The 27330-nt window shown below is 52.0% G+C and overlaps 1 protein-coding gene across 1 annotated transcript in view; it reads right to left on the reverse strand.

The window, feature by feature from the left end:
- LOC144826182 (uncharacterized) overlaps nt 1-27330 on the reverse strand; it is a 456019-nt gene that overhangs the window by 77403 nt on the left and 351286 nt on the right. Inside the window, 1 exon segment of the mRNA XM_078684576.1 lies at nt 8267-8423. Coding sequence (XP_078540702.1) covers nt 8267-8423 — 157 coding nt within the window.

Below are 27330 nucleotides of genomic sequence, written 5' to 3' on the forward strand. Positions count from 1 at the left end.
CTGTTCACTTAACCTGTTTCTAGTTCATCTACGCTTTGGTTCCCTGTGACTCTTGGGCTTGCGTCGGGACACTCTATTGAGTAGCTGTACGCGCTACAAATCCATAACATAACATATGTGAGATTGACAGGGTTCATTTTTTCAGGATGATATGTTAGTTTATGGTGGCTCACGTGCAGTGCTAGACAAAAGAGTTAAGAAGGTACTTACCATGTTAAAGTGAAGATTGGCTTCAAGAACAGGAAAGTTAAATTTAGCAAAGAATTAGATAAGTTATTAAGAGCACTGGTTCTCCAGGGATGAAGTTAATTCTAAAGGAGAACTGGTCGGTTTCATAGACAAAAGGCTAAGACAAGACAAGATGGAGGATTGTTCACCTTCTCAGGGGTAGCTGAGTTCTGCCAGAGACCCTGCTGGCAAGACAGAAGCAACGAAGAATCGACTCAGAAGGAGTTTGATTATTTTGGCCCACTGTATGGGAGGAAGCATTTCAAGTTGTGGCAGATGCTTTATCTCAGGCTCCTGGTCTGTGCACCTTAGTTCCCAGAGTCCAATGCCGCAACACTACTGATGCAAGTATGAAGGTTTAGGAGCAGATTTGATGTAGCAGGTTAATGAAAGTGCCAGTACGATTGCTTTTGCATCATTGGCTTTGGAGTCTGAAAATGTATTCCAGGATTGAAAGGAGAGCTCTGGCTGTTAATTGGGCAGTTAAGAAGTTAAAGCATTTCATATAGGGCCTGGATTTTGAAGCGACGACTGACTGTAAACCGTTGAAAGAAATATTTGAGGAAAAAGTACTGTATCTTGTTTAATCTAAAATACATAAATGAGCCATTGATTTTCACCTTTTGATTTCCAGGTGAGCTGCACCTCAGGTGCAGAACATAAAATGACATACCGTCTGTCATGATTTTTTGGAGAAGAGTTGAAACATAAAGCAGTTGGAAGAGAATTTAATGTATTGAGATATAAGAATGTGTACTCTGAGTGAAGGTGCTGTGTCGCAGGAGAAGTGGGAGACAGAAATGAGTAAAGAGCTGGAGTTTCAGGAGTTGTGCAACAACTTGAGAAATGGACGGAAAAACCACAGGGAAGGCTTTCTGGCAAGCTAAAAATGAATTGTCTGAACAAGGAGTGCTGCTTTATAGATGTACAAGATTGTTCCCCTATAAACAACCAAGAAAGGCTTAACTGTTTGACTCATTTGGGGCTCTTGGGAATTTATAAGGCCATAGAAAGATCACATACTGGTGTCTGGTGGCATTGGATATATTTCGTAGTTGAAAAGGAAATGAGAGTTTATTCGCTTTGCTTGAGGTAATAAAATGCAGAAGATTTCCATTGTGTCCATGGGGTTTGATAATCTGCGTCCCATTCATGGGGCAAAAGGTCACAAATGTGCGGTATTCTAGATGGCTATGTACTCTATGTGGCCAGAGGTGTTATCGGTGTGAGCGATTTGCACAGTGCTACTCCGCGGTGTGTTGGCTGTCTGGCGCCAGAGAGCTGCAGCACTGGTTTCGAGGGCTCAGAAGATGCCGCACGAAGCCTGCAGCTGTGGCCTGCTATAGTCTTGCATCTGGGCCAGGTTCGTCTTGTGCTGTCGTGGCTGCTCCTTCCCTCTTCAACTCCAAACGGCAATGACCTGCCAGCAGGTTTGCAGCTGCCTTTTAAGACAACTCTATCAATAAATCAATCAATCATACCATTTGTATAGCGCGCTACTCACCCGGAAGGGTCTCGAGGCGCTTTGGGGAGGGGTCCGCTACTGCTCGAAGAGCCAGGTCTTGAGTTGTTTCCTGAAGGCGAGATGGTCCTGTGTCAGCCGGAGTTGGATGGGGAGGGAGTTCCATGTCTTGGCTGCCAGGTAGGAGAAGGATCTTCCTCCGGCGGTGGCTCTTCGGATGCGTGGTACGGCGGCGAGGGCGAGGCTTGTAGAGCGTAGCTGCCGGGTGGGCGTGTAGAAGGTCAGGTGGCCGTTGAGGTACTTGGGGCCCAGGTCGTGGAGAGACTTGTGTGCGTGGGTAAGGAGCCTGAACGTGATCCTTTTGCTGACGGGGAGCCAGTGCAGGTCCCTCAGGTGGCCGGAGATGTGGCTGCGTCGGGGGATGTCCAGGATGAGTCGGGCGGAGGCGTTCTGTATGCGCTGGAGTCTTTTCTGTAGTATGGCTGTGGTTCCCGTAGTCCAGTCGGCTGGTGACGAGGGCCTGGGTGACCGTTTCCTGGTTTCAGTCGGGATCCATCGGAAGATCTTTCGGAGCATACGCAGGGTGTTGAAACACGATGAGGAGACGGCGTTGACTTGTCTGGTCATCGAGAGGGAAGAGTCCAGGATGAAGCCCAGGTTGCGTGCGTGGTCGGTTGGCTTGGGGGCGGTGCCCAGGGCGGGGGGCCACCAGGAGTCGTCCCAGGCGGAGGGCGATGGTCCCAGGATGAGGACTTCCGTCTTGTCTGAGTTCAGTTTCAGGCGGCTGTTCTTCATCCATTCGGCGACGTTTTTCATCCCTTCGTGCAGGCTCGTTCTGGCGGTGGCGGGGTCTCTGGTGAGGGAGAGGATCAGTTGGGTGTCGTCGGCATAGGAGATGATGTTGAGGTTGTGCTGGCGTGCGATGGATGCAAGTGGTCTCATGTAGACGTTGAATATATTGGGGCTGAGTGATGATCCTTGTGGTACGCCGCAGATGACTTCGGTGGCCTCGGATCGGAACGGGGGGAGGCGGACTCTCTGTGTTCTCCCGGCGAGGAACGAGATGATCCACTCCAGTGCCTTCTCTTGGATCCCGATGTTGTTGAGGCGTTGGACTAGAGTGCGGTGGCAGATAGTGTCGAACGCTGCAGAGAGGTCCAGGAGGATGAGGGCCGCTGTTTCCCAGTTGTCGAGCAGGGTTCTGATGTCGTCGGTGGCTGCGATCAGGGCGGTCTCGGTGCTGTGGTTGGCTCGGAAACCGGACTGCGAGGGGTCGAGGGATCCGTTCGTCTCGAGGAAGGCTGCGAGCTGTCTGTTGACGGTCTTCTCGATGACTTTGGCAGGAAAAGGGAGGAGCGTGATGGGGCGGAAGTTCTTGAGGTCGGTGGGGTCCGCTGTTGGTTTCTTCAGTAGGGCGTTGAGCTCGTCATGCTTCCAGCTCTCCGGGAAGGTGGCGGTGTTGAAGGAGGTGTTGATGACGTCCCGGAGTTGGGGTGCGATGATGGAGTCGGCCTTGTTGAAGATGTGGTGGGGGCAGGGGTCGGTTGGAGATCCGGAGTGGATGGTGTTAATCGTGCGGGCTGTGTCTTCGGTGGTCACCGTGGTCCAGGTGCGGAGGGTGGCGGTGGGGCACGTTGGTTCGACGGTTGGGTGCGTGGGTGGGGCGTCAAAGCTGTTGTGGATGTCGGCGATCTTGCGGTGGAAGAACGAGGCGAGAGAGTCGCAGAGATCCTGTGAAGGAGTGATGCCGTTGTTGCCGGTGCTGGGGTTGGAGAACTCCTTGACGATGCTGAAGAGCTCCTTGCTGTCGTGGGCGTTGTTGTCCAGTCGTTCTTTCAGTGATTTCTTCTTGGTAGTGCGGATGAGCTGGTGGTGCTTGCGGGTGGCGTCTTTGAGGGTGGTCATGTTGTCTGTGGTCTGGTCGAGGAGCCAGGCTTTCTCGAGGGTGCGGCAGTTCTTCTTGGAGTCCTTGAGTTCTTCGGTGAACCAGGAGGCCTTCTTGCTTCTGGGTCTGCTAGGAGGGTTCTTCAGTGGTGCGAGGTCGTCGGCGCAGGCGGTCAGCCACTGCGTGAAGTTGCGGGCTGCTTCGTTGGGGTCTGTTGTGCTGGCGGGTGGGTTCTGGCTGAGGCAGGTGGTGAGCTGGTCGGCGGTGATCTTGCTCCAACTTCTGTGAGGAGCCTGTTGCGGGTGGCGGTTGGTCGTAGTTCTTCTGAAGCTGAAGTGGACGCAGCTATGGTCGTTCCAGTGAAGTCCGGTGGAGTGGCTGAAGGTGATGTGCTTGCTGGATGAGAAGACGGGGTCAAGCGTGTGGCCGGCGTAGTGGGTGGGGGTGTTGACCAGTTGCTTGAGTCCGAGGTTGGCGAGGTTGGCCAGCAGGGCGGCGGTGTTGCGGTCCTTGTTGTTCTCCAGGTGGAAGTTGAGGTCACCTAGGAGGATGTAGTCAGCAGAGCGGAGGGCGTGCGGGCTGATGAAGTCCGTGATGTCGTCGCTGAATTGTGTACGTGGTCCCGGGGGCCTGTAGACGAGGGTGCCTCTGAGGGTCGTTTTTGTGTCGGTGTGTATCTGGAAGTGGAGATACTCGGCGGCGGTGAAGGTGTCGTTGGAGTCGGTTGTGATGCGGATGGTGTTCTTGTGTACGATGGCGATGCCTCCTCCAGTCTGGTTGACGCGGTATCTCCGGATGGTCTTGTAGCCGTCTGGGATGGCGATGGCGATGTCGGGCGCTGAGGAGGCGTTCATCCAGGTTTCCGTGAGGAAGGCGACGTCCGGTGAGGTTGTGTCGAGTAGGTCCCAAAGTTCGATGGCCTGTCTGTGGATGGAGCGGGTGTTGAGCAGGATGCACTTGAGGTGGCTGTTGTTGGTGCTCGGCTTGGTGGCTGCGGTGCAGGTCCGGAGGCAGGTGAACTTGCAGGCTTGACAGGTGAAGGGTCCTAGGGTGCGTCTCGGGGTCGCTCGGTGGCAGGCTCTTGGTCGGTCGGGTTTGAGTGCGATGAGGGTGGCGGCGTCGTAGGTCCGTCGGGGGCCAGGGGTCCTGGCGCTGGGCGCGGTCCAGGCGCGGACGGGCGCAGACGGGCTTGCCTCCGGCGCACCCGCTGCGCGTCAACGCTGCGCGTGCGTGGGGGTGTCATAAGAAGGGAGCCGGAAGGGAGGGTCCGCTGGGTGGCGGGAGCGTGGGAGCCAATCGGCTGGCTGGGGGGCAGGGCCGCAGGGACACAGCGGTGGGAAAATCGAGTGCGGGCTGGCGGGCGGCTCAGCGGCGGCTGGGGCGCCTGTAGGAAGATGCGGTCGGCGTAGGAGAAGTCAGCGGCAAACCAGGTAGCAGGAGGCAGGAGGAGCGTGAGGGCGACCAGGCCTATGAAGGCGCAGTGGTCGCTCCAGAGATGGTGGCAGGGTCCCCTTAAGAAGGGAGCCGGGAGGGAGGGTCCGCTGGGTGGCGGGAGCGTGGGAGCCAATCGGCTGGCTGGGGGGCGGGGCTCTCAGGGAGGCAGCGGCGGGAAAATCGAGTGCGGGCTGGCGGGCGGCTCAGCGGCGGCTGGGGCGCCTGTAGGAAGATGCGGTCGGCGTAGGAGAAGTCAGCGGCAAACCAGGTAGCAGGAGGCAGGAGGAGCGTGGGGGCGACCAGGCCTATGAAGGCGCAGTGGTCGCTGCAGGTAGTCCACTTTAGGTCTTCTTTCTCGAAATGTTCCCTTGGTTTCTTCCTGATTTTCCCAGTCCATTATGTTTCCTGTCTTGTGGTGTTCCATGAGCCTTACACTGGTTACCGATTCAAGCTAGAATCCAGTTTAAGATACTCTGCTTAGCGTTTAAAATCTTGAAAGGTACCAGCCCTGAGTTACTCCGCCCATTCTTAACTCCGTATATTCCTCAGCGTAACTTGCGTTCCTTAGGTCAACATCTGGTAAACATACCTAAGTTCAGACTCTGCCGTGTTGGAGGTCGTTCCTTCCGACTGTTGGCAGCCAAACTGTGGAATTCCTTGCCTGTATCTATTCGTAGCATCGATGAGCTTCTCCCTTTTCGGAAAGCCATTAAGACTTTTCTTTTCCCTCTGACTTAGGTCCTTTTCTCTTGCAGTTTCCTTTTCTGGTTCAATGATACGGTTAGCGCCGGGACGCCCCTTGGCTGGAGGCAGCTGCGCGCTCAAACAAATCATTAACATAACATAACATAACATTTCCTTTTCCTGTTCTTTTACTATTTAAAGTTATAAGTCTGGTTGGAGGGTGCATCGCAACGGATCTGCGTTCCTTGCTCGATTCCTCGATCCCTCCTCTTGCTGATCCTGATTCTTCACTCCTGGGACTTCCTCGCCTGGGTTTCTTCAACACTGTGAAGATTTAATCAACAAGAAGGTTCTTTACACTTTAGGCCCTTTCCTCCTGAGAAGGTGACAGCTTCTCGAGAACACTTGCCTATCACATATTCGAGTGTGTGGTGACATCATGGCTTCTGAAAATTGCCGCCCTTACCTTGGACAGAGAAAGACCCGGATCTGGATTATGGGGAGGCGTCCAGCCCTGAACACACAGCTATTGTTATATAGTTCATATTTTCTTCACTAGTAGAAATACTACATTCGGTTCAATCGAACAGAGAATCTAGTGGCAATTTGACTGCCTCCCATTACAAAATTGATGAGATAATTGTTTTCATACACTTTCAAAAATTCTTAGAGAAAATTCAACCAAAGACACACGATTATGTTTGCCGTTTGAATCATGTGACGGAGAAGGCTCTGTTTGCCACATCACTCAATCAGGGATTTGTGAAGTGCGCTACTCACTGTGAGGGTCTCAAGGCGCTGGGGGGGGGGGGAAACGGGGGGGGAGTGCCTCTGGATCAGTCGAAGTGCCAGGTTTTGAGGCTCTTCCTGAAGGTGTGCAGCATAGGGGAGCGTCTGATGTTGACTGGGAGCTCGTGCGACGTAGGAGAAGGCTCTGCTGCCTGCTCTGGTTCTGCGGATGCGTGGGGTCTCTGCCAGGGAGAGATCGGCAGAGCGGAGGTTACTTTTGTGTACGTGGAAGGAGATTTTTTTGTTGAGTTATTTGGGTCCGATGTTGTGGAGGGATTTGTAGGCGTGGGTGAGTAGCTTGAAGGTTACTCTCTTCCCGATGGGGAGCCAGTGGCGGTCTCGTAGGTGTTGGGTCATGTGCTCGTGTTGAGGGGTTCCGAGGACGAGTCTGGCAGAGGTGTCCTGGATGGTTTGGAGCTTGCGTTGCTCAATCCATCAATCAGGAATTTATAGAGCTCTTGAAATACAGACTCTTAAAACGATGGGACTCTCACCCTGCATTCTGTTCTTGCCACGTCTCACACTTTAGACATGGTCTGTAATGGGCACTTCTGGTCGGCCTTTAGACAGCAGAGAAGATGTCCAACTGAGCCTTGACCTAGCAAATGGTGTAACTACCAGGACCAAACAGGCCTCCTTGACTGTTTCTCATTCTCCTATAACTTGTTCTGCTTCACAGACCTCTCTTCTCTCCCCTCTGCTTTTTAATGTCTTACCCACGTCACTGGTCTGCCTCATAGCAGCTGCAGTTTAAACGCAGTTTACCAGCAATCATGCACTAGTTGGCAGCTCGCTCGACTGAAGCCAAACAACAATAACCTGATTCACTGCACCGGGCTAACCACTCTTACATCTCACCCCTAACGTTGTTTGCACCAACATTTCTGACTTTTAAGCCATTCACAATATGGGATTTGTATTTTACTCCGGTGTTCATTAAAATCTCAGTTTGATTAAGTGAGACTGATATACAAAGGCCTTTCCTGCTCTTATTTTCACCTGAAGCAGAAGGGTCACTGCTGTGTGTCCTTTTTCTCACCTTTATGAACATGATCCTGCCTTCGCCTCCCAGCATTCACTGCGCTGACTGCCAGACTCTCTTTTAAAATCACTTGTCTCTTTCAATAAACTCTTCATCTGGATAGACATCACCGTCATCTAGACTCAGTTCCCCCCCAGGGCATACAGGGCCGGACTGGGAACCCAAAGCAGCCCTATCCCTCTGACCAGCCCCTGGGGAAGCACGGTACGACCCTGGAGGCTGGATACGCCGCTTGCTGATTTTGATACTGGGGGCTGATATTGAAGCAGATGTTGCAAAATCGACTCCCAGTAACAAATCTGCCACACTGCTGCAAAACTGGCCCCAACCATTCCAGCCTCCTAGGATAAACGCCTAATGCCAGGTCTGGGGCTCCTTCCTTCTCACGTACAGTCTTGTGGACGACATTTCTAAAACCGACGAGCTACTCCATGGAATTCGTTGCCCTTTCCAAGAAAGCTGAAACCAATCACCCTGCTGTTTGCGAACTAATAAGCATAAGATGCCACCGCGTAGACCCTGCTTATTTAATCAGCGACACAATGCGCAGTTTCAAGACAGCTGCAGTGCATCCTATGGAAATACTAGACTCAGCCACTATGTTGGGTGAATGATTTGTCATTATGTTAGTTTTATCTCTGGAGCAAAAATTATTTAACATAATTCACAGATTTAAAATGAAAGCAAAATCTAGAAAGTAAAATATAACAGGCACACATAGATAAATAATATATCATGAAACCTGCAGAAGGAGGAAAACTTTGAACTTTACCCAGTGAGAGCAAAGCTTGGTGAATCTCCTTCATGACATTGCTGTAAAGTTCCTTCTGCCAGTCCTGCAGAAGCCTCCACTCCTCTTCCGAAAAATAAGTAGAAACATCATGGAAGGTCACGTGCGCCTGAAACAGAAAGGGGTACAAGTGTTGATATGCACAGCGGTGGTTATAAAGACTAACGCAACTCAAAACTGGGTATTGTTTTCATAATGTCCTTCTCCCCTGCACCCTACTCCTTTCCTTCCCCAGTAGCAACCCTGCTGGTTCCATAGCAAGGAGGGAATTCAGGCATTGAGGTGGGAGAGCCTACACCCAGACCACATGGTTTATTTTGTATACAGCTTCTGCTGTTTGTTTACTTATCTGTAAACAATTTAGCAAGGGAAAGTAACCCAAGCATCACCTGGTGGGAACGCAGGCCTCCTCGCTCTGGGTGCAAACAGGACCCTGAGTGTGCTTTTCTATAGACATTCATAGACCAGAATAAAGCGCATGTGTCGGGCGCCTCTCAACGAGGACAAACTGAGGGCGGTCAAACTACTAAACCCTGTCCCAGCTCGTGCCCACCTCAAGATGGAAAAAGATGGGCATTGTGATCATTAAGTGGGGACCTTGAAATAATTCTGGTCACATGTGTTGCTTTTCTAGCAACTTATCATGTTGCGATACCTGTGCTTACGTGGGCCCAGCCTCGAGTTCCCCACTCTTGTTTTTTCTGGTTGTTCTTGGATTTCCGTAGCCGCTTGGCCTTCAGTCCTCCAATCTTCAAACTCCTATAACTTACCTCGGTGTCTGTATCTACAGAAGAGCGCTGTGACCAGGCTTTGGGTGATACATTACTCTACATAGCTGCTTTTACATACTTTTATTTAAACTTTATTTAAAGCATTGGTAATGTTACACACATTATGCAGAACGATGACTTGTGCGACATAGCACGTACATCATAGGCACTGTTGCAATTTATATCATTACACTCACGGGACACAGTGAGAAAAAGAAGAGTATTTGCAGAATCTCAGAAAGGGCTCCACCCCTCCCTCCCCGCGAGGGCCCAGGGGGGTCCCCTCGGTGCCCTCTCCAGTTTTCATCCAGGGTGCAATACACATCATTTCAGAGGGGCTGTCAGAGGGGATAGCAGAGGGGGGCTCTGAAAGCCGGAGATAGGTGGTGAAAGGCTCCCATATATCATGAGGGCGAGACCTCAGTGGCATCAGTTCCCAGTAGTTGGTCAATTGCTCGTGACAATATGCAACGTCCTTGAGCCATTGTCAGCCCTGTGGTGCCCTGGGGCGCCCCCAGTTCATTGCAACTCTGCGCTTTGCTAGATGTAGCATCAGTGTGACAAGTTTCCGGGCGCCGCGGTCCACACCCGCCACATTGCCAATAGTGGGGGGGGGGGAGGTCTAGTGGTGTGTCTATGATTTTCCCAATGGTGTAAAATATCTCTCCCCAGTTGGTAGCGATAGCGGGCATTGCCAGGCAAGGTGGAGGAAATCCGCCCTCAGCATAGGGCAGCGTGCACAGTGAGAACCTGGATATAGCCCATGCAATGTGTTTGAGCGGTTTGAGCTGAGGTTCAGTATATGCGGTGCAAGAATTTGAAATGGATGAGGCGTAAGCTGTAATTAGGGGACAGAAACTCGAGTTGGCCACAGCAGAATGTCCACTGCTTGTCTGTAAGAGGAGGTCATTTCCCCAAGCTTCCGGAAAGGTGTGTCTGTCACAGGCCCTGAGGCGGTGCATATGGTTGTACAGAGATGTAATGAGTTGCTTGCAGAGCTGGTTTTGTAAATGTATTCTAGCGCTGTAAGTGTTTGCGGGGCCTGGGAATGTATCAAATACTGTCCGGCTAGTTGCACGTAATTGATAGTACAGAAGAGTGTCCAGGGGAGCGCTTGTGACAGGATTCAGGGCAGGGGGTCAAGGAACTGATCATTTGGGTAGAAATCTGCAAAAGTGTGGATGCCAAGCTTACTAGCACGAGCCCAGGCACCGCCTTCTTCCATCTGCGGCAGCTTTGGGTGTTTCGCCACAGGAATCGACGGGGCATTGACGCACACGTGTCCCATGCGTCGCGACAACCCCATCCATGCCCACCTCAAGCACTGTCGAGTATCTATTTCGAGGCCCGGCCGCTTGAACGGAAGAAATAGGGCTGTCGAGATCGGGCACGGGCAGATTTTGTCTATTTCCACCGCAACATGTGGTTGGAAGGGTGTGGGATGTGTCCAATAGTGTAAAAAGTGTGCTTGGGCGCATAACGTATACAGCTGTAAATCTGGCGCCTCCATTCCGCCTTGTGCTTGTGGCAACGTTAAGCGATCGTATTTCACATGAGGTTGCTTCTCTGCCCAGATTAGTGCTATAAGATTAGACCGAAGTCTCTTAAAAAAAGCTTGCGTGATTAGTATAAGCATGCTCACGAACAAATAAAGAACTCGGGTAGAATCACAATTTTTGCAATGGCGATTCGTCCCGCCAGAGATATGGGAATTTTATCCTTAAGCCAGATCACTACGTTGCCAAAGTTGTCCCTCCAAACGTTCTCTGTGTCATTACATACATGGATACCCAAGTACTTAACAGGGCCACTTGCCCATTGGAGTGGGTATTCCATGGAAAATGAAGCTGTAGCCTCTGTTAGAAGTAGCGTGTACTTAGCCTAGTTAATTTGAATTCCCGACATGTCACCAAAGCGTATATTTCGCAAATTAGTGGCAAGGGATTGTGTTCGGGGTGGATTACGTAAGGTGATGTCATCCGCAAAGAGGGACACGACTAGGCCTGTGAAAAAAAATTACAACCTACTACTAAATGGAATGCAGTACAGAAGAATGTCAGCAGCCAATAGTGGGACCAAGTCTTCTTCTGCGCATGCCAAATCAGAACAGCACCAAGTTCTATTTAATCATTGTCACTCAGCCGTGCATCAGAAAGGGCCTGAGAAGACGCTCCCTGTGAGTTCTTAGGTTGTATCTGTTTCTTGGCGAACTTGAGGGCCTTTTTAGGATCTGTGAAGTGATATATTTTCCCATCCTGTGATACTCGTATCTTGACAGGGTCAATCATGGCGTATTTCAGGTTGGCTTGCTGTAGGAGTTTTTTGGGTGGCTGAAAATCGCGTCTTGCTAACTGCACCACCACTTGAAGTCCGGAAAAAAGGATAGATTATCACTTTGTACTGAATCTGGCCTCTCTCTCTTGCCGCACGGAGGACTGTGTCTCGGCCCTAGTAGTTTAACAAACCAGCTACTATAGGGTGAGGTGGTGTCCCCGGGGCGGCCGCGGACCCAGGGTTCTATGGGCCCTCTCTATGAAGACTAGAGATAGTTGAGGTCCAAAGAGATCTAGCAACATTGTCTCTATGAAGTCATCCATTTTTGGAATGGCTGTTGACTCCAATATTCCGGAGGTTATTTCTCCTTGATCGGGCCTCGAGGTCCTCATTCTTTTACTTGATCAGATCTAGGACTTTATCCATGTATAGGAGATGTTCGGATGTGGTGGTCTGGCTATCTTCCGCCCCGCTCATGCGTGTTCCTAAATGTTCTAAGCAGGAGTCATGAACGTCGACTCTGTGTTTCACCTAGTCCTGGCACGCAGTGAGCAGGTCTAGCTTTGCGACAATATTTTTCAAACTGGACCTTACCTCTAGCAGGATCTCTTTAAGGTCCAGATCCTGGTCGTTAATTCCTCCCGGAGGACAGGTGGCGGTGCCTTTTTCTGCCTCAGAGTCCATCTGTCTGGCACTGTTCTTCTCGAAGGAGAGTTTTGATTGCCTTTCCTCTGGTTTGCCCATGGTCTTTGGTAGATGAAGTGCAGTGAGCGTGCACAAGGAGGAGGAGAGGGGTGTCCGATGTGTGCCACGCCTCACCTGTGCTCAAGTGGCTAAATTTGCTGTACAATGCCAATGACTCTCTGGATCGTCTCTGCAACGCTTTTGCCTGGCAGCTTTTTGGACCCCTCGACTCCACAGGGGTGGATCGGGTGCTTTCCGCTTTACTGATGTGGTGTGGCCTAATGTTCAAGGGTCCGGGTTGAGGGGGAAATAGTCCTGCTCCTTGTTCTGTGGTTGCTTGTGTGATGCCCCCCCCCCCTCAGCCACTCACCAATTTTTTGCATGGGCTATGGCATAGAGACCCACCCGATCTCGGCGCTGGCCTTCCGCGTGCAGTTGCTGGTGTCTTTTGTGTGTCCTATGAACTTTGCTTTTTCCCTACTGATGAGTGAAGAATCACGAAACACGTGTCTAGGGATACGAACTGAAACTGAGAATACAGCACTGGCTACGAACATTTTTGAATTGAGCGAGAAATAATGAACTTCATGATCCATCATGCTAAGAGGTAATTTCGTTGGGGCGTGTCTGGTGCGCTCCCCACCCCTTGAACTGTTTAAATTTTGTGAGCTGACGAGCTCGGGAGCCTGCACCTTCATGCTGTGAGTGGAACTGGTCCTGAGAGACAAGGCAGCACGCACCACAACCTATGAACTTTGCTTTTTCCCTACTGATGAGTGAAGAATCACGAAACACGTGTCTAGGGATACGAACTGAAACTGAGAATACAGCACTGGCTACGAACATTTTTGAATTGAGCGAGAAATAATGAACTTCATGATCCATCATGCTAAGAGGTAATTTCGTTGGGGCGTGTCTGGTGCGCTCCCCACCCCTTGAACTGTTTAAATTTTGTGAGCTGACGAGCTCGGGAGCCTGCACCTTCATGCTGTGAGTGGAACTGGTCCTGAGAGACAAGGCAGCACGCACCACAACCTATGAACTTTGCTTTTTCCCTACTGATGAGTGAAGAATCACGAAACACGTGTCTAGGGATACGAACTGAAACTGAGAATACAGCACTGGCTACGAACATTTTTGAATTGAGCGAGAAATAATGAACTTCATGATTCATCATGCTAAGAGGTAATTTCGTTGGGGCGTGTCTGGTGCGCTCCCCACCCCTTGAACTGTTTAAATTTTGTGAGCTGACGAGCTCGGGAGCCTGCACCTTCATGCTGTGAGTGGAACTGGTCCTGAGAGACAAGGCAGCACGCACCACAACCTATGAACTTTGCTTTTTCCCTACTGATGAGTGAAGAATCACGAAACACGTGTCTAGGGATACGAACTGAAACTGAGAATACAGCACTGGCTACGAACATTTTTGAATTGAGCGAGAAATAATGAACTTCATGATCCATCATGCTAAGAGGTAATTTCGTTGGGGCGTGTCTGGTGCGCTCCCCACCCCTTGAACTGTTTAAATTTTGTGAGCTGACGAGCTCGGGAGCCTGCACCTTCATGCTGTGAGTGGAACTGGTCCTGAGAGACAAGGCAGCACGCACCACAACCTATGAACTTTGCTTTTTCCCTACTGATGAGTGAAGAATCACGAAACACGTGTCTAGGGATACGAACTGAAACTGAGAATACAGCACTGGCTACGAACATTTTTGAATTGAGCGAGAAATAATGAACTTCATGATCCATCATGCTAAGAGGTAATTTCGTTGGGGCGTGTCTGGTGCGCTCCCCACCCCTTGAACTGTTTAAATTTTGTGAGCTGACGAGCTCGGGAGCCTGCACCTTCATGCTGTGAGTGGAACTGGTCCTGAGAGACAAGGCAGCACGCACCACAACCTATGAACTTTGCTTTTTCCCTACTGATGAGTGAAGAATCACGAAACACGTGTCTAGGGATACGAACTGAAACTGAGAATACAGCACTGGCTACGAACATTTTTGAATTGAGCGAGAAATAATGAACTTCATGATCCATCATGCTAAGAGGTAATTTCGTTGGGGCGTGTCTGGTGCGCTCCCCACCCCTTGAACTGTTTAAATTTTGTGAGCTGACGAGCTCGGGAGCCTGCACCTTCATGCTGTGAGTGGAACTGGTCCTGAGAGACAAGGCAGCACGCACCACAACCTATGAACTTTGCTTTTTCCCTACTGATGAGTGAAGAATCACGAAACACGTGTCTAGGGATACGAACTGAAACTGAGAATACAGCACTGGCTACGAACATTTTTGAATTGAGCGAGAAATAATGAACTTCATGATCCATCATGCTAAGAGGTAATTTCGTTGGGGCGTGTCTGGTGCGCTCCCCACCCCTTGAACTGTTTAAATTTTGTGAGCTGACGAGCTCGGGAGCCTGCACCTTCATGCTGTGAGTGGAACTGGTCCTGAGAGACAAGGCAGCACGCACCACAACCTATGAACTTTGCTTTTTCCCTACTGATGAGTGAAGAATCACGAAACACGTGTCTAGGGATACGAACTGAAACTGAGAATACAGCACTGGCTACGAACATTTTTGAATTGAGCGAGAAATAATGAACTTCATGATCCATCATGCTAAGAGGTAATTTCGTTGGGGCGTGTCTGGTGCGCTCCCCACCCCTTGAACTGTTTAAATTTTGTGAGCTGACGTGCTCGGGAGCCTGCACCTTCATGCTGTGAGTGGAACTGGTCCTGAGAGACAAGGCAGCACGCACCACAACCTATGAACTTTGCTTTTTCCCTACTGATGAGTGAAGAATCACGAAACACGTGTCTAGGGATACGAACTGAAACTGAGAATACAGCACTGGTGTGGCACTTCGGGGTCGCCCGGGGCTTGGACCTTAGGTAAGAGAGGGGACGGGGCTGCTGCGTTGGGTAATACCCCCTCAAGGAGACTCACAGACACCGGGGTTCTGGGTAACGCTGGCTTTATTAACTTAAAAGTGCGTTTGCGGTTTAGGGTTTTCCGGTAATAGGGAAGTGCTGACTCTGCCTCTTCCGTCAGTCTTTGTAGGCGTTTCTCCGATGCTGTTTTCCTCTCGTCCCGGTGTCTTCTGGGACTGGGAGTCCGGTCCTTCTCCTCCACGGTGTCGAGCCGTCTCGTCAGGGGGTAAAGGAAAAACAACAACAGTGCTTTAGGATCCTGGTCGGACCGTTATCACAGGGAAAGGGAGTGAGGACTCACACGTGCACAACTCGGTTCTAGGGTGCTGGGTAGTGAGGGTGGGGTAGTGCATAGGATGTGAGTATTGTACGGCTACGGTGGTTTCGCCCACTTAAAGCCCGCCCAGCCCGCAAGCCGTGACCGTACCTCTGGTAGCCACACTTCCCTCGATGAAGTGTGGCTGGGCGAAGAGCCTTCCTGATGGCCTCCTGGCTTTCCCCGTCGTCGTCTCTCCTCCAGTCCCGACTCGTCCTCCTGCCTCGTCTCCTCTCCTGCTTCCTGCCTCCGATGTTCTCTCTTCTCCTCTCCTGCCTCCTGCCTCCGATGTTCTCTCGTCTCCTCTCCTGCCTCCTGCCTCCGATGTTCTCTCGTCTCCTCTCCTGCCTCCGATGTTCTCTCGTCTCCTCTCCTGCCTCCTGCCTCCGATGTTCTCTCGTCTCCTCTCCTGCCTCCTCTTCTTTCCGCCGTTCCCGCCTCTCCTCCGTCGCCGTCCTCAATCTCCGCTCGTCCTCTTCTCCTCTTCTCTCTCCGTCGCTCTCACTTCCGCCTCCTCCGAGTGCATAACACACCTGAGTGTGTTCCGGGGCGTCCTTTACCTGAGTCGAGGGGGCGTGTCCAGTGACGATGTCTTTGTCCAGCTCCGCCCAGTTAAAGTAACAGGGTCCACCTGTATCGTCCGAGTCCGAGTCGTCCTGTTCCTCAGCTCCCCGCCAGGCCCCTGTATGCTGTTCAAAGAGAGGTGAGACAGGTAAGCCGGGTGGCCCCGCGTCCACCCCGTCACACACCTCCCCCCTAAGATTCTCCCGATCGGGGAGAGGATACCTGGACAGAAAATCCGCACCAACATTTTCCTTCCCCTTTTTGTGCATGACTTTGAATGAAAAGGGCTGCAATGATAGGAACCATCTCATGACTCGGGGGTTATTGGATGCGTTGCGGCTCATCCATAGTAGAGGGGCATGGTCGGTGAACAAGCTAAATGTGTGTCCCTCCAGATAATACCGTAGTTTATCCACTGCCCACTTGATCGCCAGGCATTCTTTTTCGATCGTGGGGTATCTCACCTCCCTGGGGAACAATTTTCGGCTAATGAACAAGATGGGGTGGTCGTGCCCTTCCTCTGAAACCTGTGACAATACAGCCCCGATCCCGAAGTCGGAGGCGTCTGTGTGCAATACGAAGGGTCTGGTAAAGTCAGGAGAGGCTAGCACTGGACGGGATGTTATCGTTTTCTTGAGGGACAAGAACGCCTTTCTCATCTCAGGGGTGGGATTCAGAAACTCGATTTTTGGAGTTTGTTTCCTCAAGGTATCTGTGAGGGGGGCTGCTATGGCTGAGAATGAGGGAATGAACCGTCGATAGTACCCCACCAACCCCAGGAAGGCCCTCATGTCTCGGAGATTGGTGGGGAACGGGGTGTCTGCAATAGCTCGGACCTTCTCATCTTGTGGCTCTATGAGTCCGTGACCCAACACGTATCCGAGGTATTTTACCTTTTGAAATCCGATCCTCGATTTCTTCGAATTAACGTGAAGACCGGCTTTGATTAGTTGAAGCAGGACGGTTTCCAGATGTTGTAGGTGTGTCTCCCAGTCGGGGCTGAAGATTATGATGTCGTCCAAGTATGCTGAACTGTAGGCCTGATGTTCCCGGAGCACCTCATTCATCAGCCTTTGAAATGTTGCTGGGGCTCCGTGCAATCCGAAAGGGAGTACGGTAAATTCGTACAAACCGTCGGGGGTAGAAAACGCTGTTTTCTTGCGGTCTTCTTCGCGTAATGGCACCACGAGGGCAAAAACAGAGCAGTCTTGGCTGTTCATCGTTCGAAATGCTATACGGTAGACACCCCAGGAGCCTACTAGACATGACAAAAGAGTATTGGGAAGCCGAACCCACAAGAGGCACGAAAACGCTGCTTGAATACAGCCAGGCTCTCAGAAACCAGATAGGAAAGATAAGGGAACTGGCTTATTCACAACTGGAGAAGAGTCAAACCAAGCAAAAATCCCACTATGACAAGGGGAAGAAGTGGAGGAAGCTCGAGGTGCACGATTGGGCCTTGGTGTTGTTACCCTCAACCACGAAGAAATTTCAAACGGAGTGGCAGGGGCCCTATCAAGTTCTGGAAACCATCGGGAACACCACCTACCGGCTACGCCTACCCGGACGGAAGAGTCAAATTTTCCACATAAACGTCCTGAAAAAGTGGTTAGGGGTGCCTCCCCTCACCGCCTACACGAGCCCGGACAAAGACCACCAGAATGACGATACGATACACGACCTTGTCATCAACGATGAGATATACCAAGAACAACGAGAAGGACTACAAAAGGTCCTACACCGATGTGCAGGCGTCTTCTCGGACCTACCCGGTTCCACTAACCTGGCTGAACACCGGATTGAGACCCAGAAAGGGATCATCGTCAAACAACGACCATATCGAATACCGGCGGCCAAACGGGAAGCTATCAGCAGGGAGGTGAAAGAAATGATCCGCCTAGGAGTCGTCCGTCCATCAAAAAGCGAATGGTCATCCCCAATCGTGATGCTGCCGAAACCAGACGGGAGTAGCAGGTTCTGTATGGACTTCCGGGCCCTCAACGCGGTATCATCCTTCGATGCCTACCCCATACCAAGGATCGATGAGTTAATTGAGAAATTGGGGGAAGCTAGATTCATCAGTACCCTGGACCTGACCAAAGGGTACTGGCATAACGTAGAGTGCCAGGGGAAGCAAACGGTCCCAGTCGGTCTGGTTAGCGGCCAACATTTTCTTTAATATGCTTTTTAGTGTTCCGTTATAGCGCTCCACAAGCCCGTCTGTCTGGGGATGATAGATCGATGTTTTGATTTGATGTAGGTCTAGCATGTGGCACACCTCTTTCATAACCCGTGACATAAACGGAGTGCCCTGGTCAGTGAGTATCTCCTTCGGGAATCCCACCCGAGAGAACAATTCCAGGAACTTCTCCGCGATGTTTTTGGAGGTGGGTGATTTGAGTGGTAAAAGCCTCGGGATATCTGGTGGCGTAGTCCACAATGACCAGGGCGTATTGGTTTCCTCTGCCGGTCTTTGGGAGGGGCCCGATGAGATCCATCGCCACTCTCTCGAACGGGGTCCCTATGATCGGTAGTGGTTGCAGTGGAGCAGCCGGGGGTCTGTGCACGTTTTTGCGTTGGCACACGTCGCAGGTCTGGCAGTGGCTCTTGATGTCCTGATAGACCCCTGGCCAATAGAAATTCTTTAAGATGTTCTGCGTGGTTTTCTCACTGCCTATGTGTCCCGCTAATAGATGTGTGTGGGCATAGAACATAACCTGTTCTCTGAAGCATACCGGGACAAGGAGCTGCTTGGGATCATCTTGCTTCCCCTGCCTGTATAGCAAGTCGTCCTGTATCAAGAATCGGGGGTATCTGGGATTGGGATTATCCTGTTCTGCATGAGCTTGTTCCCAGGCGTTAAACAAGGTGGAGTCATTGGCTTGGGCGAACTGAAAGCTTCTGTCGCCCTCCCAGGGATCAGGGGCTATGAGTACAGGCTCTGGTTGTACTCCCCCTCTTTTCAAGGTCTCAGAAAAAAGATCCAGGAAGTGTGGGTTGTCTGTTCCTAATATGAGCTCTTCCGGTAAGCTGTCCAACAACCCAACCTTCACCACTGTCTTCCGCCCCCCTTCCAACTCTAAGGGGACACAAGCTACCCGGTAGCTCTTCACGTCCCCATGGACGCACTTTATATGTACTAGGGACTCTGGTATTATCTGGGAAACACACACAAACCTACCCTGCATCACCGACTGTTTGCACCCCGAGTCCAACAGAGCCTTGATGCTCCTGCCATTCACCAGGACACTCACGTGGTATGCCCCTCCCAGCTCCGCTGAAAACATCACCGGTCTGGGTAGATAGCCAACCTCCATGGGTTCTTCCTGTGTCCTCTTCTTGGGGCAAAACCGAGCAATGTGGCCCCAGGTGCCGCAATCGAAACATTGAGGGCCTCTTAATGGGGTCAATTCTGGATGCACCGGTCTAGGTGCAGGTAGCCCAGGAGGGGGTCGGGGTTTCCTGTCGACACGATGCGGGGGTCTAGGGTTCCTTTCAGGTTCCATGGGGTATAGCCGGGGTTGGGCCCTTGAAAATGTCGAGGCCATTTCTATGGCTTGCGCGGTGGTCAGGTTAGAGTGTTGCCTTAACCACCGTTGGGTCCCGAATGGTAGAGCCTCTAGATATTGCTCTAAGTATATTTTGTCCATGATAGCCTCCTTGTTGCTCTGTGCGGGGGTTAGCCACTTATCGGCGGCTGCCTTTAGGCGAAAGAAGAGAGTCTTAGGGTTCTCGCCGGGGTTTCCTCGTTCCTTACGGAAGCGGACGCGATATGCCTCTGCGTCTAACCCTAGGTGATCGAGGATGATGACCTTTATCTGGGCATAGGGCGTCTGTCCGTTTCCATTGGCCACCTGGTACGCGGCCTGGGCTTCGCCTGTCAGCAGAGGTGCCAAAAAAAATGGCCATTTCTCCAAGGGCCATCCGCATGCGAGGGCTACCCTCTCAAAATTTACAAGGAAGGCATCCGGGTCCTCTCCCGCTATATATTTTTGAAGGGATATACCGGAGGGGGTGGGGGTTGCTCTTACTTCCCGCACTGGATTGCCGGCTTGATCAATCCTTAGCGGCTGCAGCTCCCCCAGGGTCTTTGTTACGGAGTCTCTGAGTACGTCTCTGTCCGCTTGTGCTGTGGCTATCTGCTGTTCGATTGCCCACCCCAACTGCTCTTGTCCCTTCACTAACCGTTGCAGTAGTTCCTCCATCGTCGTGTCCCAGATGGCTATCGCACTACCCGCATTCTCCACCACTTGTGGCACTTCGGGGTCGCCCGGGGCTTGGACCTTAGGTAAGAGAGGGGACGGGGCTGCTGCGTTGGGTAATACCCCCTCAAGGAGACTCACAGACACCGGGGTTCTGGGTAACGCTGGCTTTATTAACTTAAAAGTGCGTTTGCGGTTTAGGGTTTTCCGGTAATAGGGAAGTGCTGACTCTGCCTCTTCCGTCAGTCTTTGTAGGCGTTTCTCCGATGCTGTTTTCCTCTCGTCCCGGTGTCTTCTGGAACTGGGAGTCCGGTCCTTCTCCTCCACGGTGTCGAGCCGTCTCGTCAGGGGGTAAAGGAAAAACAACAACAGTGCTTTAGGATCCTGGTCGGACCGTTATCACAGGGAAAGGGAGTGAGGACTCACACGTGCACAACTCGGTTCTAGGGTGCTGGGTAGTGAGGGTGGGGTAGTGCATAGGATGTGAGTATTGTACGGCTACGGTGGTTTCGCCCACTTAAAGCCCGCCCAGCCCGCAAGCCGTGACCGTACCTCTGGTAGCCACACTTCCCTCGATGAAGTGTGGCTGGGCGAAGAGCCTTCCTGATGGCCTCCTGGCTTTCCCCGTCGTCGTCTCTCCTCCAGTCCCGACTCGTCCTCCTGCCTCGTCTCCTCTCCTGCTTCCTGCCTCCGATGTTCTCTCTTCTCCTCTCCTGCCTCCTGCCTCCGATGTTCTCTCGTCTCCTCTCCTGCCTCCTGCCTCCGATGTTCTCTCGTCTCCTCTCCTGCCTCCTGCCTCCGATGTTCTCTCGTCTCCTCTCCTGCCTCCTGCCTCCGATGTTCTCTCGTCTCCTCTCCTGCCTCCTCTTCTTTCCGCCGTTCCCGCCTCTCCTCCGTCGCCGTCCTCAATCTCCGCTCGTCCTCTTCTCCTCTTCTCTCTCCGTCGCTCTCACTTCCGCCTCCTCCGAGTGCATAACACACCTGAGTGTGTTCCGGGGCGTCCTTTACCTGAGTCGAGGGGGCGTGTCCAGTGACGATGTCTTTGTCCAGCTCCGCCCAGTTAAAGTAACAGGGTCCACCTGTATCGTCCGAGTCCGAGTCGTCCTGTTCCTCAGCTCCCCGCCAGGCCCCTGTATGCTGTTCAAAGAGAGGTGAGACAGGTAAGCCGGGTGGCCCCGCGTCCACCCCGTCACACACCTCCCCCCTAAGATTCTCCCGATCGGGGAGAGGATACCTGGACAGAAAATCCGCACCAACATTTTCCTTCCCCTTTTTGTGCATGACTTTGAATGAAAAGGGCTGCAATGATAGGAACCATCTCATGACTCGGGGGTTATTGGATGCGTTGCGGCTCATCCATAGTAGAGGGGCATGGTCGGTGAACAAGCTAAATGTGTGTCCCTCCAGATAATACCGTAGTTTATCCACTGCCCACTTGATCGCCAGGCATTCTTTTTCGATCGTGGGGTATCTCACCTCCCTGGGGAACAATTTTCGGCTAATGAACAAGATGGGGTGGTCGTGCCCTTCCTCTGAAACCTGTGACAATACAGCCCCGATCCCGAAGTCGGAGGCGTCTGTGTGCAATACGAAGGGTCTGGTAAAGTCAGGAGAGGCTAGCACTGGACGGGATGTTATCGTTTTCTTGAGGGACAAGAACGCCTTTCTCATCTCAGGGGTGGGATTCAGAAACTCGATTTTTGGAGTTTGTTTCCTCAAGGTATCTGTGAGGGGGGCTGCTATGGCTGAGAATGAGGGAATGAACCGTCGATAGTACCCCACCAACCCCAGGAAGGCCCTCATGTCTCGGAGATTGGTGGGGAACGGGGTGTCTGCAATAGCTCGGACCTTCTCATCTTGTGGCTCTATGAGTCCGTGACCCAACACGTATCCGAGGTATTTTACCTTTTGAAATCCGATCCTCGATTTCTTCGAATTAACGTGAAGACCGGCTTTGATTAGTTGAAGCAGGACGGTTTCCAGATGTTGTAGGTGTGTCTCCCAGTCGGGGCTGAAGATTATGATGTCGTCCAAGTATGCTGAACTGTAGGCCTGATGTTCCCGGAGCACCTCATTCATCAGCCTTTGAAATGTTGCTGGGGCTCCGTGCAATCCGAAAGGGAGTACGGTAAATTCGTACAAACCGTCGGGGGTAGAAAACGCTGTTTTCTTGCGGTCTTCTTCGCGTAATGGCACCACGAGGGCAAAAACAGAGCAGTCTTGGCTGTTCATCGTTCGAAATGCTATACGGTAGACACCCCAGGAGCCTACTAGACATGACAAAAGAGTATTGGGAAGCCGAACCCACAAGAGGCACGAAAACGCTGCTTGAATACAGCCAGGCTCTCAGAAACCAGATAGGAAAGATAAGGGAACTGGCTTATTCACAACTGGAGAAGAGTCAAACCAAGCAAAAATCCCACTATGACAAGGGGAAGAAGTGGAGGAAGCTCGAGGTGCACGATTGGGCCTTGGTGTTGTTACCCTCAACCACGAAGAAATTTCAAACGGAGTGGCAGGGGCCCTATCAAGTTCTGGAAACCATCGGGAACACCACCTACCGGCTACGCCTACCCGGACGGAAGAGTCAAATTTTCCACATAAACGTCCTGAAAAAGTGGTTAGGGGTGCCTCCCCTCACCGCCTACACGAGCCCGGACAAAGACCACCAGAATGACGATACGATACACGACCTTGTCATCAACGATGAGATATACCAAGAACAACGAGAAGGACTACAAAAGGTCCTACACCGATGTGCAGGCGTCTTCTCGGACCTACCCGGTTCCACTAACCTGGCTGAACACCGGATTGAGACCCAGAAAGGGATCATCGTCAAACAACGACCATATCGAATACCGGCGGCCAAACGGGAAGCTATCAGCAGGGAGGTGAAAGAAATGATCCGCCTAGGAGTCGTCCGTCCATCAAAAAGCGAATGGTCATCCCCAATCGTGATGGTGCCGAAACCAGACGGGAGTAGCAGGTTCTGTATGGACTTCTGGGCCCTCAACGCGGTATCATCCTTCGATGCCTACCCCATACCAAGGATCGATGAGTTAATTGAGAAATTGGGGGAAGCTAGATTCATCAGTACCCTGGACCTGACCAAAGGGTACTGGCATAACGTAGAGTGCCAGGGGAAGCAAACGGTCCCAGTCGGTCTGGTTAGCGGCCAACATTTTCTTTAATATGCTTTTTAGTGTTCCGTTATAGCGCTCCACAAGCCCGTCTGTCTGGGGATGATAGATCGATGTTTTGATTTGATGTAGGTCTAGCATGTGGCACACCTCTTTCATAACCCGTGACATAAACGGAGTGCCCTGGTCAGTGAGTATCTCCTTCGGGAATCCCACCCGAGAGAACAATTCCAGGAACTTCTCCGCGATGTTTTTGGAGGTGGGTGATTTGAGTGGTAAAAGCCTCGGGATATCTGGTGGCGTAGTCCACAATGACCAGGGCGTATTGGTTTCCTCTGCCGGTCTTTGGGAGGGGCCCGATGAGATCCATCGCCACTCTCTCGAACGGGGTCCCTATGATCGGTAGTGGTTGCAGTGGAGCAGCCGGGGGTCTGTGCACGTTTTTGCGTTGGCACACGTCGCAGGTCTGGCAGTGGCTCTTGATGTCCTGATAGACCCCTGGCCAATAGAAATTCTTTAAGATGTTCTGCGTGGTTTTCTCACTGCCTATGTGTCCCGCTAATAGATGTGTGTGGGCATAGAACATAACCTGTTCTCTGAAGCATACCGGGACAAGGAGCTGCTTGGGATCATCTTGCTTCCCCTGCCTGTATAGCAAGTCGTCCTGTATCAAGAATCGGGGGTATCTGGGATTGGGATTATCCTGTTCTGCATGAGCTTGTTCCCAGGCGTTAAACAAGGTGGAGTCATTGGCTTGGGCGAACTGAAAGCTTCTGTCGCCCTCCCAGGGATCAGGGGCTATGAGTACAGGCTCTGGTTGTACTCCCCCTCTTTTCAAGGTCTCAGAAAAAAGATCCAGGAAGTGTGGGTTGTCTGTTCCTAATATGAGCTCTTCCGGTAAGCTGTCCAACAACCCAACCTTCACCACTGTCTTCCGCCCCCCTTCCAACTCTAAGGGGACACAAGCTACCCGGTAGCTCTTCACGTCCCCATGGACGCACTTTATATGTACTAGGGACTCTGGTATTATCTGGGAAACACACACAAACCTACCCTGCATCACCGACTGTTTGCACCCCGAGTCCAACAGAGCCTTGATGCTCCTGCCATTCACCAGGACACTCACGTGGTATGCTCCTCCCAGCTCCGCTGAAAACATCACCGGTCTGGGTAGATAGCCAACCTCCATGGGTTCTTCCTGTGTCCTCTTCTTGGGGCAAAACCGAGCAATGTGGCCCCAGGTGCCGCAATCGAAACATTGAGGGCCTCTTAATGGGGTCAATTCTGGATGCACCGGTCTAGGTGCAGGTAGCCCAGGAGGGGGTCGGGGTTTCCTGTCGACACGATGCGGGGGTCTAGGGTTCCTTTCAGGTTCCATGGGGTATAGCCGGGGTTGGGCCCTTGAAAATGTCGAGGCCATTTCTATGGCTTGCGCGGTGGTCAGGTTAGAGTGTTGCCTTAACCACCGTTGGGTCCCGAATGGTAGAGCCTCTAGATATTGCTCTAAGTATATTTTGTCCATGATAGCCTCCTTGTTGCTCTGTGCGGGGGTTAGCCACTTATCGGCGGCTGCCTTTAGGCGAAAGAAGAGAGTCTTAGGGTTCTCGCCGGGGTTTCCTCGTTCCTTACGGAAGCGGACGCGATATGCCTCTGCGTCTAACCCTAGGTGATCGAGGATGATGACCTTTATCTGGGCATAGGGCGTCTGTCCGTTTCCATTGGCCACCTGGTACGCGGCCTGGGCTTCGCCTGTCAGCAGAGGTGCCAAAAAAAATGGCCATTTCTCCAAGGGCCATCCGCATGCGAGGGCTACCCTCTCAAAATTTACAAGGAAGGCATCCGGGTCCTCTCCCGCTATATATTTTTGAAGGGATATACCGGAGGGGGTGGGGGTTGCTCTTACTTCCCGCACTGGATTGCCGGCTTGATCAATCCTTAGCGGCTGCAGCTCCCCCAGGGTCTTTGTTACGGAGTCTCTGAGTACGTCTCTGTCCGCTTGTGCTGTGGCTATCTGCTGTTCGATTGCCCACCCCAACTGCTCTTGTCCCTTCACTAACCGTTGCAGTAGTTCCTCCATCGTCGTGTCCCAGATGGCTATCGCACTACCCGCATTCTCCACCACTTGTGGCACTTCGGGGTCGCCCGGGGCTTGGACCTTAGGTAAGAGAGGGGACGGGGCTGCTGCGTTGGGTAATACCCCCTCAAGGAGACTCACAGACACCGGGGTTCTGGGTAACGCTGGCTTTATTAACTTAAAAGTGCGTTTGCGGTTTAGGGTTTTCCGGTAATAGGGAAGTGCTGACTCTGCCTCTTCCGTCAGTCTTTGTAGGCGTTTCTCCGATGCTGTTTTCCTCTCGTCCCGGTGTCTTCTGGGACTGGGAGTCTGGTCCTTCTCCTCCACGGTGTCGAGCCGTCTCGTCAGGGGGTAAAGGAAAAACAACAACAGTGCTTTAGGATCCTGGTCGGACCGTTATCACAGGGAAAGGGAGTGAGGACTCACACGTGCACAACTCGGTTCTAGGGTGCTGGGTAGTGAGGGTGGGGTAGTGCATAGGATGTGAGTATTGTACGGCTACGGTGGTTTCGCCCACTTAAAGCCCGCCCAGCCCGCAAGCCGTGACCGTACCTCTGGTAGCCACACTTCCCTCGATGAAGTGTGGCTGGGCGAAGAGCCTTCCTGATGGCCTCCTGGCTTTCCCCGTCGTCGTCTCTCCTCCAGTCCCGACTCGTCCTCCTGCCTCGTCTCCTCTCCTGCTTCCTGCCTCCGATGTTCTCTCTTCTCCTCTCCTGCCTCCTGCCTCCGATGTTCTCTCGTCTCCTCTCCTGCCTCCTGCCTCCGATGTTCTCTCGTCTCCTCTCCTGCCTCCTGCCTCCGATGTTCTCTCGTCTCCTCTCCTGCCTCCTGCCTCCGATGTTCTCTCGTCTCCTCTCCTGCCTCCTCTTCTTTCCGCCGTTCCCGCCTCTCCTCCGTCGCCGTCCTCAATCTCCGCTCGTCCTCTTCTCCTCTTCTCTCTCCGTCGCTCTCACTTCCGCCTCCTCCGAGTGCATAACACACCTGAGTGTGTTCCGGGGCGTCCTTTACCTGAGTCGAGGGGGCGTGTCCAGTGACGATGTCTTTGTCCAGCTCCGCCCAGTTAAAGTAACAGGGTCCACCTGTATCGTCCGAGTCCGAGTCGTCCTGTTCCTCAGCTCCCCGCCAGGCCCCTGTATGCTGTTCAAAGAGAGGTGAGACAGGTAAGCCGGGTGGCCCCGCGTCCACCCCGTCACACATGGCTACGAACATTTTTGAATTGAGCGAGAAATAATGAACTTCATGATCCATCATGCTAAGAGGTAATTTCGTTGGGGCGTGTCTGGTGCGCTCCCCACCCCTTGAACTGTTTAAATTTTGTGAGCTGACGAGCTCGGGAGCCTGCACCTTCATGCTGTGAGTGGAACTGGTCCTGAGAGACAAGGCAGCACGCACCACAACCTATGAACTTTGCTTTTTCCCTACTGATGAGTGAAGAATCACGAAACACGTGTCTAGGGATACGAACTGAAACTGAGAATACAGCACTGGCTACGAACATTTTTGAATTGAGCGAGAAATAATGAACTTCATGATCCATCATGCTAAGAGGTAATTTCGTTGGGGCGTGTCTGGTGCGCTCCCCACCCCTTGAACTGTTTAAATTTTGTGAGCTGACGAGCTCGGGAGCCTGCACCTTCATGCTGTGAGTGGAACTGGTCCTGAGAGACAAGGCAGCACGCACCACAACCTATGAACTTTGCTTTTTCCCTACTGATGAGTGAAGAATCACGAAACACGTGTCTAGGGATACGAACTGAAACTGAGAATACAGCACTGGCTACGAACATTTTTTAATTGAGCGAGAAATAATGAACTTCATGATCCATCATGCTAAGAGGTAATTTCGTTGGGGCGTGTCTGGTGCGCTCCCCACCCTTTGAACTGTTTAAATTTTGTGAGCTGACGAGCTCGGGAGCCTGCACCTTCATGCTGTGAGTGGAACTGGTCCTGAGAGACAAGGCAGCACGCACCACAACCTATGAACTTTGCTTTTTCCCTACTGATGAGTGAAGAATCACGAAACACGTGTCTAGGGATACGAACTGAAACTGAGAATA

This window comes from Lissotriton helveticus, chromosome 3_2 (assembly GCF_964261635.1).
Source record: "Lissotriton helveticus chromosome 3_2, aLisHel1.1, whole genome shotgun sequence".
Lineage (NCBI taxonomy): Eukaryota > Metazoa > Chordata > Amphibia > Caudata > Salamandridae > Lissotriton > Lissotriton helveticus.